The sequence below is a fragment of the Styela clava genome, chromosome 2 (assembly GCF_964204865.1).
Source record: "Styela clava chromosome 2, kaStyClav1.hap1.2, whole genome shotgun sequence".
NCBI lineage: Eukaryota > Metazoa > Chordata > Ascidiacea > Stolidobranchia > Styelidae > Styela > Styela clava.
In genome coordinates, this window is record NC_135251.1 from 7,002,352 (window position 1) to 7,017,689 (window position 15,338).

The 15,338-nt window shown below is 36.6% G+C and overlaps 1 protein-coding gene across 1 annotated transcript; it reads right to left on the reverse strand.

Annotated features, from left to right (window-relative positions):
* Positions 1-2,564: 2,564 nt before the first annotated feature.
* LOC120331814 (proteasomal ubiquitin receptor ADRM1-like) lies at positions 2,565-15,256 on the reverse strand. Its single transcript, XM_078109930.1, has 10 exons — positions 15,040-15,256; positions 14,002-14,131; positions 12,921-13,018; positions 10,034-10,168; positions 9,555-9,660; positions 8,484-8,607; positions 7,336-7,481; positions 6,683-6,747; positions 6,215-6,416; positions 2,565-3,047 (listed from the first exon to the last, which is right to left on the reverse strand). Exons 1-10 carry the CDS (start codon positions 15,127-15,129, stop codon positions 2,956-2,958), a joined length of 1,188 nt encoding a protein of 395 aa, XP_077966056.1. The 5' UTR covers positions 15,130-15,256; the 3' UTR covers positions 2,565-2,955.
* Positions 15,257-15,338: the final 82 nt, after the last annotated feature.

The following is a 15,338-nucleotide window of genomic DNA, read 5'->3' on the forward strand; positions in this document are numbered from 1 at the left end:
TTGGAAATATCGATGGAAATATTGAAAAGCCTGAATTGATTAGAAAAATTGAATAGCCTGCCTTTAAACACAGAAAACGAATATGCAAGTTCATTATTTTCTTCGTACAGTAGCTTATAATTATGCTCGTTTTACCGTCCGATCTTTATTAAGGGCCCGTTTGAATAGCCGCCCGTGTGAACAGAACATAAAAATAAATAAGGGCCGGTGCTTGAATACCCGCCCGATGTAAAAGCTGATTTTTCAGTGGTAGAGAACAATAGGAAATAAGAAGCGCTTTTGTCACAACGCAGTTAAATTTTAAGCGCCGGTAGATAACACTCATACCTTAGGCGTCCAAGTACATAACAGATAGCATTGATTAGGTAACACCATGGTTCTCATACTAGGCGTTGCGACGCCCAAGTGCGTCGTTTCAATATTGATAGGGTGTCGCAAAACTTTTCTTCTTTTGCGGATTTGTACCTGCGAGGCGTAGAAAAAGTCAAAATTTTCGTTATTCTCGTTTAAATCATACTTGAGAACTGGAAATAACAATATATTAATTATTGTAACGATCGAAAATAACAAGCGCTCGTGCTTGAATAAGGGCCGGTTTGAATAAGGGCCCGGTTTGTGAGTTGGTTGAAAAAATATGAGCCCGGGCTACAAAACGAGCAAATACGATATGTGTAAATTTTACAAAGTTGTTTTATTAATAAAGCTACCAAATTTAGGCCAAGGAAAGGAAAATGAAGTTTGTTAATTTTGTTTTGCCATATATATATAGATCCTTCAAATTGTGGGTGTTTTGTTTCATAGTTAGAACATAAAAAGTCTATATTCCGCACACAGTCGTTGCTAAAGGAAAAATACAGTCTGGTATTACGTTTCGCTAGACTTTTCTCAAATCATATATTGTTTTATATTTAGTCAAGGTAGTAGTTGACTTAAGGCCGGTATACACGACAGTGTGCAAACTCACCGCACCGTATTTTCTTTGTTTGTTTTATTTTATTCGTCTGCGGTGGTCTGCGCTGAGTTTATCTACGTTGGCGAACGCTCGAGTAGCGTTTTCTGAACGCAGTTCGCCGTACTGACAGTCTTGCTCCGCTCGTCTTGGTGGTTTCCGAAGGGAAACTGGTTGTTTTTCATGTGATAAGTGAAAGTTTTGAACTATTTTCCTGGTTTTCGAGTTGGCTTTTATAACTATAGGCTTCAGAGTGTAGAGTTCAGAATTACTAGTCTTAGATGACCGTATCACTTCGTTCTATCGATACCAAGATAATATTGATTATTGTTTTTTATTGCTTCGATAACTGCGTTTCGTTAGTAGGGCTGGACATTTCGAATCGAATAGTAAATTATTCGAATCGGTTCAGAGCAATATTTCAAATCGTCGCCATCTTGTTTTTTTCCTAGCGCCAATGGTCGACGTGAATTCCTCCTTTTTTTTATTGAAGTCATATTTTTTCAATGCAATTATGACATATGACTATTTTCTGGAGTGAGTTAATGATAAAAACGTGTTTCTTATTGTGTGTAAACGCTCAGCAAACTGTCTGAGTGATGTATTTTACGTTGCCAGTAATTCATATGTTGAAAGGACCAATTACAATAAAAAAATCGCATATAAATATATATGCGATATATATATATATATAAATAATCGCATATATATATCTCTCAAGTATTCGAGATTCGATTCGAAAAAAATATTCGATTTTGAAATCATCAGGTATCCGAAAATGCCCAGCCCTATTCGCTACACAAAATAGAAATCCCTCTTCTGTCTGCGTTTCAGAACTTTTTGGCGTCCCCAGGTGGTGAACTTTTTAAAATATCATATTTGTGAGGTGAGGTACCACTTCTTCTTGGCAAAACCTTCCATCTTGTATACATTCTGCACGTCTTAAACCTTATCTAAAGTTTTGTTTGCTCTCCTGATTTCATAATCAGTTTTTATTTATTTTTTTTATCATCATTTTATTGCTATGCTGATCATGGAGTCGAAATAAACTTATGTCAGTGACTAAATGACCCCGTTAACCAGAGGAGAGGCTGTGGTTCGCCCGGGATAAATCCTATTCTATATACCTGAAACAAATAACGAACGTGTTCTCGAGATTTGCGAGACAATCTGAATCATCGGTGCGAGCCATTCGTGAAGTGAGATTGGAAATAAACCAGGTAAACATGTCGCGATCTAGCTAAGCTTCATTTGGCTCGGCGGCTTTGTGCATCGTTCTCAGCGTTAGGAACACACTCGCCACCTCACCTCTGAAAACCCTACTTGGGTTCGCATGTTCATACTCCGAAGAGGGGGTAGTTATGTGCAAGAAGATTGCTGCACTCATCACCATCGAAGGAGGTGTTGACATAACCGTCGTTCGCCTTTCTCCGACACGAAGTCCACGCTTTTTGAAAACAAATAACTGGCTAACTAGTCCAGTACAAGGCTTTAACTGGTAACCGATTAACTGACCGTGGTTCGCCATATATATTTACGCAGTCTAGTTGACTTTCCTCCAGAATGAATATGTAGCAATTTCTTCTATCCTGATCACACAAACGAACTGTATGTCAGTCTGTTGGATTAAGTCATGCCCGCATATTGCAAGGTAACTTTATCACTGAACTATACAAGGAACAAGAACACTGCACAAAGATAGGCAAACTGGGCCCAGGGTCAAGAAAGTCAGAGATGCAGAACAAAAACCACTAAATTTAGAACAAAGAGCAACTGGTGAATGTCAAAATGCGCTGGATGAAAACAGATTTGATCGTTATTCTATTTAAATTCATTGACGAGGGCCTACATGATAGATGAACACATTACTTATTAAATTCAAGGTCCAACCTTTGAGAACATTGAACAAAATTTATGATATAAGTTAATCCTAGAATTATTGCATTAAATTTTGTTTGCTTAAGCATCCTAATTGGCCTTTGCCCCCTTAATTGACCCTTGACCCCTTATTCCACAACCATATCCTCTTCCTCATCTTTCTTAGAATCTGATGATTTTGCTTCGCTCTCTTGCATTGCTTTGGCAAACCCTTCAACATCTAAAAAGGTTGAGAATATATTTACAGTTACAGTATTTGGAAACTGAGAAAAATAAACAGGATGAAGGGGCTCAGCTGTTGCCACTCTGTAGTGTTAGGAACATGTTTGTCATTAAAACTGTGATGCATAATTATATGTGAAAAGATTTCTGGAAAGCAGTTAGTTTTGCATGATTCCCTTTCATCCCATGCGGGAATGGGTATGTGCGAGAGGATTGCCGGACTCCACGTCGCCGCAGGGTGGTATTGCGAGACGGGGGACGGTTGGCTGTTAGCACATTGTAGTGATGAAAACACGCTTGCCACTACCGGTACCACGTGAAAAAAAGGTACCAGTGATTACTTATCGATTTTAATCGGTAAGTATGTTGATAGATATTTGTCTGTCTGTATGTCTGTTTGTCTGTTAGATGCACGCGATATCTCACGAAAGCGAGATTGAATCTACTCAAAATTTTGCATGTGCATTCATCTTATCTCGGACCAGAAGCCTATTGAATTTGGGCGAGTTGATAAATAATTAGTGATGAGACACACAGGTGTCACTATGGAGTAAGAGCACTGTTTTAAGGGATCCCCTAACTTTCGATCGATAAGTCTTCGGTCTCTGACCGATATTCTCGTTTGTTATTTGGGCCTAATTTTATTATAGTTTAAAATCTCGGTTGAAATATCAACCTTCAACACAACTAAATGTGTAGTAACTTCATGCTATATTTAATTTGATCACAGTAATTGATCTAAACACAGTAATTCCTTACTGAGACTGCTTGTCATGAGTAGGGCTGGGCATTTTCGAATACTTTGTGATTTCAGAATCTAATCGAATAATTTTTTCGAATCGAATCTCGAATACAGAATAAATCACTCAGATAGATTACTAAGCATTCACACACAGAATAACAAACACGTTTTATCAATAACTCACTACAGAAAATATTCATATGTTAGAATTTTGTTGAAAAAATATGACTCCAATGAAAAAAAAAATCAGGGAATTCACCTAGAGCAGAGGTTCTCAAACTTTTGATGTTGCGGAGCCCTTGAAAAGGTTGACCATTATCCACGGAGCCCCAAAATAAATGTTAAAATTGTTACTTTCCAATTAATATTCCTGGGTAAGTTAAAAGTACTTTACTTAATTTGAATGCAACACCTTTTTAATAGGGTTAATACAAGTCATAAATGAATCTAAATTTCAAAGATAAATTATATATACTAAAGCTATAAATTTGACACTTGACAAACATATTAATAAATTAGGGGTCGAATCTTTTCCCTTTTGACATTTTTGGAAGACTTAAAAGGCGCTAAAAACGCGCGCGATTGCATTTTGTTACAATCGCCGATTGTTTTCGTCAGTATGGCGTGTTTTAAACCTTAAACATCTTTACGCCGATGTTTATTCTTCCTAAATCAAAAATTTCCATTGACATATACGTGTATTGTTCCACAATGACAACGATAATTGCTTTTTTGTTCTCGTGGGGAATTATGAGTTCAATGTAAAAAAACATGTTATCATATTATAGTCATCGGCGACGAAATACTAAAAATAATAACTAATAAAGAGGTAAATCCGCAACTCGAATTTCTTGATTGGAAAGCGGCATTCTAAAATATTAAAACTGAAACTTAAATGGGAGATAACACTATAAGTGTTGTTTCAGCAGACTTTTATAGACATTGTGAATCACAAAATTTAGTTTTATGTTTACTTTGGTTATTCATCATAGTAACTGCGAAATCGAAACACAGTCAATTGTGCATGCGTTGTACCTTTTACCGCATGCAATAAAATAAATTACAATCGTTCATATTTTGCCCAGACCTTGGGTATTTTATGTTATTGGACACGTTTAGTGGCCATAACGATCGTTTCAATATTATGTTGTTGTTGTTCTTTGACACGTTTTTAAAAAATCGCTTTTCTCTTCGAATACTGGACCAATTGCTTTGAAATTTTCAGTGGTTGAAGATTAATTTCTTCGCTAGAAGGCTATTACTTTTATTGATTTCAAAATTTTGCGTGAATTCTATGGAATTTGATATTTCGTCTAAAATTTTGCTGTATTATTTTTTATCCATGGGAACACGGATTTTAGTCAGTGTCATGACTGGCTGTACGTTTTGATTCGGCAAAATTCTTGCTACTGGAAATTCAGAACTTTTTTGAGGGTACCGGCTCTGGTCTAACGTGTCCATATATTTGTGCGTAGCTCTCTTGTTTTAGAATAGTATTCTTTCATTTTAGTATTCCTAATAGTAATCTCGAATCAAACGTGAGTGACGATGAGCACAATTAGAATTATTACGACAAGGCACTTTAAATGCAATTTAAATGAAGAATGTTGCGTAGAAATTTCCAATTCCAACTTTGAACCCCTCCCTCTTAAGAATCCTGGCTGTGCTCCTACTTATAAATAATGTCATTTTTTAATTCCGCCTTTTTGCCATATTTCGAGGCTATATTGTTGTCCAATTTTATCAAAGCTGTTATTGCTTCTTTGAACAGTTACAAAATTAGCCAAGTCAGTATTTTGAAAAGTAACCGAATAGCTCGCGGAGCCCCTGGGTTTCTCTCGCGGAGCCCTGGGGCTCCGTACGGAGCACTTTGAGAACCTATGACCTAGAGCATTAGCGGAAAGATAAAAACAAGACGGAGGCGATTCGAAATTTAGCTCTGAACCGATTCGAATAATTTACTATTCGATCCAAATATTCGATTCGAAATGCCCAGCCCTAGTCATGAGTAAGAGCCTTGCTCAAACTTCTTTAGCAGCTTCGTACAATACAGTTTAAAGTGGTCGTATATCACGTCCATATATTTACCCTGGGTGTTAAATATTGTCTCATTGTCTTATGACTTGTTAAGGATAAGATAAGGCGACTTATCATATGGTGAACTGCAGCCTCTTGTCTAGTTACCATTCCATGTCGCGTATGGGATTAGTTATTTGTTTTTTGGAAGCATGGACTTGATTATGGTGGAAGCCGTAACAGACCAGCGGATACGTTAACCACCCTACAGAAACGAAGAGTTCAATCCTTTCGCAAATAATTATCACCCACAAGATTCAGAGTAAAGGAAATTAGAGGTGCAATGGCAATGGTATTCCTAACACATAGTTTGACGCGTCACACTGCCAAATTGTAAAAAAACAAACCTCCTTTAGCAGCCGCATCCAATGCAGTCTGGGGCAATCCAAATTGTTTCAATACAGGACCAAGTTGTCCAGTGGCCAGTGCTTCACTGAATGAAGACATAGCCTGTCTGAATTGTGGTGATTTCACTGTTGCTTTTAACTCATCTGCAGTAGAAGGAATGGATTCTCCTTGAGGTAAGAACGGCTTCAGTCTTTCTTGAACCTGTCAAAAAGAGAATGATATAATGATGACCCTAAAATACGTACAATATTTATAGTGTTACAAAAGAGAAAGTTGAAAACAATAAGCCATGTGTCGAAACTAAATTTAACTACAATCTCAACAAATCCCTTGGGCTATTTTTAGCAAAAACATCAAAATTTTTTTTTTTTTGGTTGTAGCAGCATCAGGAGGGCCGAATTGAAGTACCCGATGGGCTGGATTTGGCCTGTGGGCTGTAGTTTACCCATGTCAGGTATAAATCTTACCTCAGGATTGGCAAGTATTGGAACCATAACATCAGTTGTTATTGCCTTTGACAAGTCGACCGGTTCTGGAAAACAAGAGATGTGAAAAATTAGTCGACTTAATCTATTTTTGACGTACAAGCGAAGATGCAATTGTTTGGATTAGAAGTCTCCAATAAGTGCGCCATGTTGATTAAAAGAATTGTCTTAAACTAAGTAAAATATGATTGAATAATTTAAATAATGTGTATATTAATCAATAGTTCCATTTAACCGTTCTATCTTGTTTGCTTCCTGTTTTGCAGTGTCTGCTTTTATTGTTACGAAACAACAGAGATAGACACTACTTGCAGAAATTTCGTGAGCTGCAGTTTATTCATCTGCTGAACAGAGTTTAGCGAACATGAGTGATTTTCTTAGCATTTTAAAGGAGAATCAAGCAGAGATGGGAAAGAAGGATCTACTTTTTGCCTTTATTCCCTAGGACCACGTGTTTCCAAACTAAAGTACACATTAACGATCAAAAAATAAAGTTTTATTCAAAAACAGCATTTTATTCATATGAGCGCGCCGTGACTTTTTTTCCCTGATAATTTTGTGCCACTTGAACGAGAAGTTTAGGAAACGCAATTCCAAATCACGAAATTTTTGTTGACAAGTTGACAAATCAGTACCTTCCATCGCCATTGCCTGTTGTTGGACTCCCATCTGTGATAAGATATTCTGCAGCTGGCTCAGTTGTACTCCAGATGCCGCGGCATCACTGACAGGAGTTGCCGGTGTTGCAGGTGATGGTGTCACTGCCGCTGGAGTTGTTGAACTAGAGATAGTATTGGTAATAGGTACAGTGATTTTGAATTAGTTCATAAACAAAAAACACTGCTTCAAAAACAAGTAAGTTGCCAAGCACTACTCCATTACACTGTTAAGAACCCAACCCTTCCTGGTTCCAATCCTGCCAAAAATTATACGCGAGAAGCTACATGTAACTCCTTATTGAAAGACTACTAAGTGCGAGAGAATTGCCGCTGTCCATATTGAAGAGGGTTCATATAACCGTTGCTACTTTAACCATCAAGCTAAGCCTGACTTTGGTTAGGTATTGTGATTGATTGAACTTATCCCTCCAAGTCGGCTTTGGTTGTCAAACTTTTGTGCAGAACGTCCTAGATTACCAAAACTCTCTGGTACAATTAAAAACAAACAGAAGTTTAAGTGTCGAATATATTGTCTTGATTTTCAGGAAATTTATAGGTATCTGTTTTTTTCGGGTTACCCTGTGTTATATTGTTTATGGAGGCACTCTATACGAGGAGCAGAAAATTTAAGACTAGCCAGTCCATCGAAATATTTAAGCCAGCCAACTCGTGTCTGCTGAAATTATGAGTTTTTATGGATATAAATTTCTGTTGAAAATAACTTCATGATGCCCCTGATTGTTACATTGTGCTTCTTATTATTATATAAACGTTAGCCTAGCTGTTGGAGTAGCTAAATAAAACTGTTTTTCATTTAGAGTTTTTCATATTGAGTTTTGGGTCTCCGACCCAGAAACCAAGTCTATTATCTGTAACTGGCCCACTCAGTAAATTATTTGCCCACCCATGCTCTACACTAAGCCTTCTCACTTTATCCAAGAATACACTACAAAAACATATTCAAGAGACCTAACGTTTGTGTGAAGCATCCTGGATTAGTGAAACTTTTGGGTAAGATCTTACACAAACAGACGTTCAAGCGAAAACAAAATATAAATATTGTATTTAATTTTCGTAGAAGTAATCAAGAAATTAATGGGTTCTGTTTAAGTAAGCCTTCTCACCTTATCCTATCTGTAGTTACAGACGTAGTAGTAGCAGGCCTTGCAGTTGTTCTAGCAGTTGTCGGTGTGGTGGAGGCCTGAGTCCGGGTCGTTCTGTTGCTCCTACCACCACTACCCCCACCGGCTAAAATGGAGGGATTTCATTAAAAAAAATGAAAATTTGTCAAAATTTTATTTCATAAATTGGCAAAAGTTTTATTTCATAAATTGGCAAAAGTTTTATTAAGAGAGAAAACTTGATTTCTAACCAGCTTGATAGTTATACTTCACTAAGAATTTTGAATGTGAAAAATCGTCAGAATTTTATTTCGGAAAAAGAAATGTATGCCAGGTATAGCTATCCCACATAATTGAATGACTGTTTAGGAATGCTCGCCGGCTATAATAGGAAGATTTAATCAAAGAATCAAAGTGTGAAAAATCTGTCTAAATTTCAATTCTGAAATGAGGCGATACTGTGTATTTTATGTTTATTAAATAACTTAATGTTGTAATGTTGTAAAAAAGAGAACATAAGTTAGGATTTACATTCAATAAAATGGCCATTTGGGGCATGCCTGCTATTGTACCCAGAAGTTATGCAAATAATATTCATATGCAAAATCTACACAGTGTGTGCCAAAGTACAACAAAAAAATACTATTACTGTTTTACACAATTCAAGACGGGTTATTATTTATTTAAGATGACAAGATCATATGGTAAAACACTGCTATGGTTCTGTTCAAGTGATTATCCTGGTCAAATTGTACAAGAGTTTTATTTGTATATTTCATGTCTGTTGTCCTAATATAATGCAGCTGTCCTAAACTGCAGTTATACTTGTTGGGGTGCATGTCGCACATCTGTTTTTCAGGCCAGAAAGGTCTTGAACATGTATGCGTCTCCGTTATACCGTTTAATTATTATGCATATACTGTTACACTCTTTGAAGCAAATAAACATACATACATACAAATATATAGATAGTGAAGAGTTAATCACCCCAAACATATGAATATAATGGTGCAGGAAGCTGCAACTGACCTTGGGCTCTTTCACCCACATATGACATAAAGGAATGTAACTCACCTCCGCCTGCACCAAGTAGGCTGCTGAATCCACCCAGGTTACCCATTCCCCCTCCCGCAGCCATCAGTTGCAGAAGCTGATTGTTGTCCATGTTTTGAAGAAGATCCTGAAATAAAATAAAAACGAATAAACATTCTTTGTTTGGCTAAATCAGGGTTTTCTAAACTAGAGGTCTGTGATGACTGCACAGGGGGTCTGCAACGATATGAAAAGAGTATAAAACATATACAAATAGATCATAATCTTATCAAATTGCTGTTAGCCTGCCAGTATTTAACTTCAGTATGTATTCATACTTTCATTGATTCAGTCGAAGGAAACATTATCCTTCCTCGTAGGATAGGCACAGTCACAGATATTAATTATTATAGAATGTATTCGAAATACTGAATTATTCAGTTTTGGCAATCTAAAGGTATCAAAGATACATCATAGCTTCAAAGGTAACAAAAATTTATAAAGATTAAACCATTTCAAACCTGAAATCCTCCTTGTCCAAGTTGATCAATTCCTGATAGATCCGATCCACCACTGGACTGACCAGGAGTCGGGGGGTTGTTCAAACTATCGTTCACTTTCTTACTGTGCTCTTCATCCTTGTCAGTTTTCGGTTCCTTGAAAAAAAATTTAACAGCTCCGGTTAAAAACAAAGTGCGGGAATACGGATGCACTAAAGCAGTTGTTCCAGACTTTTTGACACCTTCCTTCGGTTATTTTAGAATTCTTTATTCCTCCCATACTATGCATAGAAACTCTGTCCCCATTATTTGTTCTATGTTAAATGGATCCTTAGCTAGTAGCTAAGTGGCTCCATTATTTTTGAAACTCACTTTGCCCATTTTATAACTTTTCATTTCTAAGTATGAAATCTGTTTTATCACCTTTATTAATGGAAATGAGCTAGAGATATATGCAACTCGATTTCTTGCTTTTTCACAATTTGAATAACTTATAATTAGTGCATGAAGGATTATTAACGTTTGCTGTTACAAATATTTACGAAGCCTCACAATGAATTATAAGAAAACACATTGATACACTCTTATTAATGTAATTTATTGCATTTAACGTCTCTGATGTATTTTCTGCTCGTCAAATTTTATTAATGCTTTTTTTGCTTCCTGGACAGTTACAAAATTAGCCAAGTCAGTATTTTAATGAGTAAACGAATCACTCGCAAAGCCCCTACGCAGGGATGGCCATTTCCGAATACTCAACTATTCCGAATACATTCTAAAATAATGTTTTCGAATCTGGAATTCCAAATACATTCTAAAATCGAAAATAACACATTTTTGTTTTAGTTGATTAAAACCCAGTAAATTAGGAAATAAGCTTTAATAGAAATATCAGAATGAAGCCACAAACCAACAGTATATGTACACAAAGTAATTGATAGTTTATAGCTATCAATACAAAATAATAGCAACTTGTGACACAGTCAGTTTATTAACATTATTCCCTTTGTACAAATGACCATATGAAAAGATAGCCAAGGAGTTGTCTGACGCTTTCTATCATTGGTACCATGACATTACGATAATAGTCGAGTCTATTGACAAAAATACTACTTGTATTCAGATAATTGTGTATATTTTCTGAGAGTAATAAAATTTATTGGCACTACAGGCAACAACAATCGAAAATCCATTATGCCTTTAAAAATTCTAATATTTAGGCCTGAGGTATTCTACTACCTACCAGTATATTGTTATTATGTGTAACATAATGTTGTGTTTGGAATTAGAAATAAATTAGTAAAGAATAGATGACCACCACTGCCAGCGCGCAGCCAAGATTTTTCGAAATCGGAAATTCCCATTGCCGCAGGTAACACCCACCTCGATTTTGCGCTCGGTAAAAGAGCCGTCTTTTAAGCGAATAATGATCATTCTGTTACGTAAAATATTCAATCCATGACAACTACGAGATTCTAAAATATCTTTATATATTAATTTAATGTGTCCAACGTAACTCGCGGTTGCTTCTTCTTACGCCAAAAAAAACAAAACATTACTATTTGGTCCACGGCAATCTGTGACCTAAAATTACGAGATAAACTGCCTGATGTATTTAATTTTAATACGTATTTTTGCAATCTTGCCAACTCGTTATCGCCGTTAGAAAAATCTCAAATAATGATATAAAATCCTGTTAAGTGTAGAGTATAATTCATTTCATACAATGAATATACATATAAAGTTTAGCAGTAAATTAAAAATACATATTCATCGCCACGATTATGCCACCTCGACTTTTACAACAAATAATATAACAACGAATATATATTTTTCTGTTGTGCAAAGTGATGAATTCGTGACCGACACGGGCATATTTAAAATGTCTTGCTTTATTAATTTAATTGTCTTCAATTTAACCTGCGGTTGCGTCGACAAAATAAAATCCTCACCATTCTTATATACCATTGCAATCCGCGGTCATAAAAATGAAAACGTGAGGTAAACTGTCCGATTAAATATTGATTTGATCCGTATTTTGCGAATTCGGCAAATATTTAGATGTACTTGTTAACAGTGACTCCGCTCAATCGAAATGCTGCCACTCTGATTATTTTTAGATCAAACTGTTCGAGAAATCCATAAATATGCCTTAATATCTCAGGGTAAAATTTATTTCATCACAATAAAATTGATTGAATATACTTTAGATTAATTATATTATATACATCCTCACATCCCGGGAAAAAGTCGCGTTTCAAACCCTATTATCGTATCGTGTTTTGCGATTTTCACTGCCTAGAAAAGAGTTTTTTAAATTTTCGCAGCCTCAATAAAACTTACATTGTTTACGGTTTTATTTTCAGTATTCTAAATTGCCGCTTTTCAATCAAAAAGTTGCGTTGTCTTTAGAAACTCGCCGCCGATGAACGTATTTACCAGATTCACAATTCCGTGCGCGTACAAAAGTAAAATAAATGTTATCGTTATCGTGGAACAAATTTGTGGAAAATTTCCGTTTTAGAGTAAATAACACAATCTTAAAGGCGTTTAGTAAATAACACAATCGTAAAGGCGTTTACGGGCCTAAATAACACGTTACGCTGATGAGTGATGAAAACAATCACGCGCAACTTTCTATCGAGAATGTGTTCATTCAACGGAAACGTCTTGAAAGCGGCGTCGAAAATGTGTGACGTCACACAAATATCCGATATTCTTATGAACGTGAATTCCGATATTCGAATGACGAAATATTCGAATACATTCGAATACTTTATTCGAATTGGCCATCCCTGCCCCTACGTTTTTCTCACAGAGCCCCGGGCTGCAAATGGAGCACCTAAACCATCTTGGTTTGCACCAGAGTTACAAAATGGGGTGGTTTAGAAAACCAAACAAAAACTACCTGCATCCAGAAGAAAAACTTTCGTGATGAAGCCTTGAATTTGAGAATGTACACACGTCCAGTCGTACATTGAGAAACTCTTTTGAATTCACAATCATCTGTAAAAATACAATGAATTGAATTGATGGCGTTCAAACTGAAGCTCCAAATAAGCAGTCTATGAGTTATGGGCAGCATAATTGTTTCACATAAATAGGAATTTAAACAGAATGTTCAAATCACTGGAGGGTGGGGGGGGGGGGGTGATTGCTGGACACATCATCGCTGTAGTTGGTACTGCTGGGATGTTACAATTTCCTCCAGCCTTGATTCCCTGAAAGACCCTCACTATTTGTGATTTCAAATGAAATGATTTAAATGGGCTGAACTTTTATTCCACCATTCGATTTCTCTAAGCGGGGGAAATAACTTTTCACAATATGTGACAGGATACTTCAGTACAATTGACTCTAAAGATTTCATTACATGATTTTTTATACGCAATGCTTATTCACACCTTTCCCGTTGAATACAATTCTGTATATGCATCTATGAATAACTAACAATAAGTAAGGCGCTATTTTTGAAAACATCTCAATCCTTTGACCAAAAAGAGAAATATCAGCGAGATTATCCTAATAAAATAAACAATAAAAAATGACAGTAAAATAACTATTTTTTGACATGTCAATCATAACCCCAACCTGACTACGCCATTTAAAAATTACATCACTACACCATCACAATCACATCATAGTGCTTGCCAAATATACATACGATCGCCCGGAATGGCATTGGTGACATCGATAAAGAACTGGCTAATGTCAGCACTCTCTCTCACACTTGGGAATGTCACAACGAAAAAAACAGAAAAATAGCTGTTCCATTTCAGGTGCTTGTCTGCTCGTCTTGGATGACAGTTCGTACAGTTTGAAGGGCTCTATGACTACAATGTCACTGTGACGTAATTTTTGGATGGCGTAGTCAGGTGGGTTTAGGATTGATACCAGAAAAAGTTTTCATGCTACGCCCATTAGAAGTACGAAGGTTAAGTACGAAACAGTGCGTTACGTATGAAACTACATGAGACTCGTCATCTTACCAGGGAAAATGATGAGATCATCTTCTACTTTTCCACTTGTTCGATCCTTCCAGCAGAAATGAATCAAATTGTCATCAGACTGGTGAACGTAAACAAGACCTTTTCTTTTGTCTGGATTCACCATGGTGCCCTGAAGTTGTTTGTAAAAAAAATTTGTGGTGATCTATAAACTTTTGACTAATTATGTTGTAATAACATACAGACATATTTTCAAGTTTGGTCAACATAGTTAGTAAAAAATAGCATTCCAAGGAAAATGATGGTGACGTTTTTAGATTGCACTTCTTTGTAGTTTTTTTGTGCAACCTTATTTTACAGCAGTTTTACCGATATTGAGGGACGACAATGTCCAGGCGACCCCGAAAGGAAAGGGTATTTGTTCATCGACAAGGATAGGATAGGATTTACAGATTTATCCCGGGGGAGAGGAAAGCCGATAGGACGGCTTATCCATATGGCGAACCACGGCCTCTCGTCCGGTTACCATTCCAAGTCGGGTATAGGATTAGTTTTTACTGTATTGTTTGTTTTCGGAAGCATGGACTTGGTGGTGGAGGAAGCCGTAACCGACCAGCGGTTACGTGAACCACCCAACGACGGCGAGGAGTCCAGCAATCCTCTCGCACATAACCATCCCTGCATGGGATTCGAACCTGCGAACCCACGCAGAGTAATTAGAGGTGCGGTGGCGAGCGTATTCCTAACGCTTAGCCCGTTGAGCCACACCGCCGCGCCAAAATGCAGAAATGGGATTCGGTTTGTTGGTTAGTGTCGATATAGAGTGTGTCTCGTAAAGGAGGGGTTGATAATCCCTGATATAATTGATGTGTTTTAATGTGGGGCTATACATCAGTATCGAAGAACTGTGCATACTAAATGACATTTACAGATTTAAAAGAACAGAATTTTTTTTATGCATTGATTGACACACAGTCTACTGAAACTTTGAAAAGCATGACCCAAACTTGGCACTCAAAATTAATATTAGCCTAGTCTAAACCGTTTTATCCACTTTGAAAGAAAAAAACTAAAACACACCTTCATAAACATCTTTCCAGCTCTGAATTCCACCAAATTCTTGGAAGAGGAACGACCTCCTGCAGATGATGTGTTCGCGAATAAAGCCATATCTTTGTTGTCACTTTATATTTTCAAAATTATCGCAAGATTTTAAACGAATATAGAGACCGAAACTCTTAACAAAAGTCAAATAAATCGCCAAGAACTGAAGACCGCGTAATCAAAGTTGCTTATTCATGAAGTGATAAATGCTGTTTAATGTTATAGTGAAGTTACGATGCAATAGATGTTACTCGACTTTTGACCTAAGAAAATTC

Excerpts from the sequence above, each read along its gene's own strand:
- LOC120331814 (XM_078109930.1), bottom strand. The coding sequence starts at position 15,129 with ATGGCTTTATTCGCGAACACATCATCTGCAGGAGGTCGTTCCTCTTCC. Across the intron at positions 14,132-15,039 it reads CTGGAAAGATGTTTATGAAG|GGCACCATGGTGAATCCAGA; the intron begins GTGTGTTTTAGT and ends AAACAACTTCAG. Across the intron at positions 13,019-14,001 it reads TGATCTCATCATTTTCCCTG|ATGATTGTGAATTCAAAAGA; the intron begins GTAAGATGACGA and ends GTATTTTTACAG.